The sequence below is a fragment of the Humulus lupulus genome, chromosome 6 (assembly GCF_963169125.1).
Source record: "Humulus lupulus chromosome 6, drHumLupu1.1, whole genome shotgun sequence".
Classification (NCBI taxonomy): domain Eukaryota; kingdom Viridiplantae; phylum Streptophyta; class Magnoliopsida; order Rosales; family Cannabaceae; genus Humulus; species Humulus lupulus.
The window spans coordinates 92,071,953-92,074,078 of record NC_084798.1 but is presented as its reverse complement, the minus strand read 5'-3'; the positions used below and the strand labels follow the sequence as shown (position 1 = coordinate 92,074,078).

The 2,126-nt window shown below is 45.2% G+C and overlaps 1 protein-coding gene across 1 annotated transcript; it reads left to right on the top strand.

The window, feature by feature from the left end:
* Positions 1 to 981: 981 nt before the first annotated feature.
* Positions 982 to 1,671, top strand: LOC133785296 (uncharacterized). The gene is made up of 2 exons (XM_062224544.1): positions 982 to 1,324; positions 1,418 to 1,671. Exons 1-2 carry the CDS (start codon positions 982 to 984, stop codon positions 1,669 to 1,671), a joined length of 597 nt encoding a protein of 198 aa, XP_062080528.1.
* The last annotated feature ends 455 nt before the right edge of the window (positions 1,672 to 2,126 follow it).

Sequence of the window (2,126 nt, the reverse complement as noted above, 5' to 3'; positions counted from 1 at the left end):
GAGGAGGGTTGGCACCAAAAGTGTGTCATGTTAGACCAGAAATGAAACATGGCCGACCAGAGGCGCGTGTGCCTTAGCCGACCAGTGTGTCCTATGCCCATGCCGACTAGTGATGTTCAACTAGTGATGCTTTTTGTTGTGTTTGGCATTGTCATATCCGACCAATTATTTCAGAAGTTGTTATCTGCGTGATTCTTCGGTAAAACCTCAGTAACAACTTCAACCTGAATCATTCGCATTTGCCGCGAGAATATCTCAAACGTCCCGGAATAATAGTTATATTGATGTAATTTTTTTTTTCTTAATTAATTAAGGTTGTTGAAACAGTTAAGGACCCCGTCAAAGGGGGATATTTCTCATGTATTATCCAAGAGCCTATAAATAGATGGCTCATGGCATTATTTAATTATCCGATTCTGAAAGTATTTGACTGGGAGTTTATAGAGAGAAATATTGTATCTTTTCACCTGCACTTAAGAAACTCAGTTGACTCAGGTTCATCTGATTTGAAGTGTAGGTCAAATAAATTATAACTCTAAGTGGATTAAGCTATTACCAACAAATTGGGGCTGAACCACTATAAACTTACTTGTGCATTTATCTTCTATTCAAGGTTTATTGTAATATTTCGCGTCTACTCACAGTTGGCCAAAATCGTGGTCAACATTTTTGGTGCTTTTGTTGAGAGCCTAAATAGAAGGAATATATTGCTACCCTACCAATATGGCACCCAAGAATACCAGCATGGCCTCTAAAAAACCAAGTATGTCAAAAGAGGGCACTAGAGCAGAAGGTCCTGGACCTCAGAACCTTGGGACTGAGCCTAGGGTCTTTCTCGAGGAGACCACTCTGGAAGTGGAACAACTCCAGGAAGCAATAGGCGCTTTCCAAGAGGAGATGATGCAATTCAATGCTTGGCAGGAGTCTTTCGCTGAGGAAATGGCCAGGCGGAAGGCTGCATTCGAGCAGCAAAAATAGGAGATGGATGCTAGGAGTGAAGAAATTAGGCAAAGGCAGGAGGAGGCCGACCGGGGACATCGTGAGGCTACACTTGTTGTAGAAGCAGCCACTCAGTTGACCCAGGCCAATGCCCAGACTGCAGCACGAGGAGAAACCGCACAAGGTACAAGGAATAATAATGCAGGACGGAGGACAGCTGGAAGAACCAATTCTCGAGGTCCAGACAGAAGTAGGAGTAACCCCCCTAGTCAGGAGGATGATGGGGTCCACTCCGGAACTTCCTCGACCCAAAGGGAGAACTCTAGAACTCCCTCCAGGAGCCACCAATTAGAAACTTCTAGATCGGGAAGCGATCGGTCAGGCAGTAAGAAGAGTCCACCCAGGCACAATCAGACCAAGACTCCCCGAAATAAGAAGACTTCGTAGTTTAAAGATGAACATGGTCGTTATGAGGCAGATAGCCACCATACTAATCGGTCAAAGGATAAAAAAGGCAATGACCCACAAGGAGGAAAGGATAGCCCTGGACGTGCCGAAATGCCTCCAGTACATCCTGGGCAGCAACGTAGTGAGAGAGAGCAAGTCTCGTGCAGTAAGCCTTCTGAAAAGTCTAAGAGCACAGTATTTGATCAGTTAGGAGGACACACTTCCCGGAAGGATTTAAGGGATGTCATCAGTGACAAAATAAGGACCGTCCCGGTTGAAGGGTGAGATTTGAACTGCCCTACCAGCCAAGTAGAAATACTTGACGACAATGCGCCAAATAGGAATGCCCGACTAGGCAGTCTAGACCTTGAGCCCCCGACGGTCACCCCATCCATCCAAGCTCAGCTTGATTCGCTAACGGCTGCAGTTCAAATTTTGGCAAAATGACCTTCCATAATGGATCCGGTAGACCACAGGAGTGGCAGTCCATTTTGTGATTGAATCAGAGCAGCCCAGCCACCAGGAAAGTACAAAGCACCGGTGTTGCCAGTATATTCAGAAAAGGCAGACCCCATAAGGGATGTTGGAAAATTTGAAGACCAAATGGAGCTGCTCGGGTTAAGTGATGATTATCGTTGTAGAGTTTTTCCTACTACGTTGTTCGACACTGCCCCAGAATGGTACTAGAAATTCAAGCCAAATTCCATTACCTCTTGGAAGAATTTTAGGAAATATTTTTG

Coding starts and splice junctions, on each gene's coding strand:
- LOC133785296 (XM_062224544.1), top strand. CDS start 982: ATGGATGCTAGGAGTGAAGAAATTAGGCAAAGGCAGGAGGAGGCCGAC. Junction 1,325..1,417: donor GGGAAGCGATCGGTCAGGCA/GTAAGAAGAGTC, acceptor GTTATGAGGCAG/ATAGCCACCATACTAATCGG.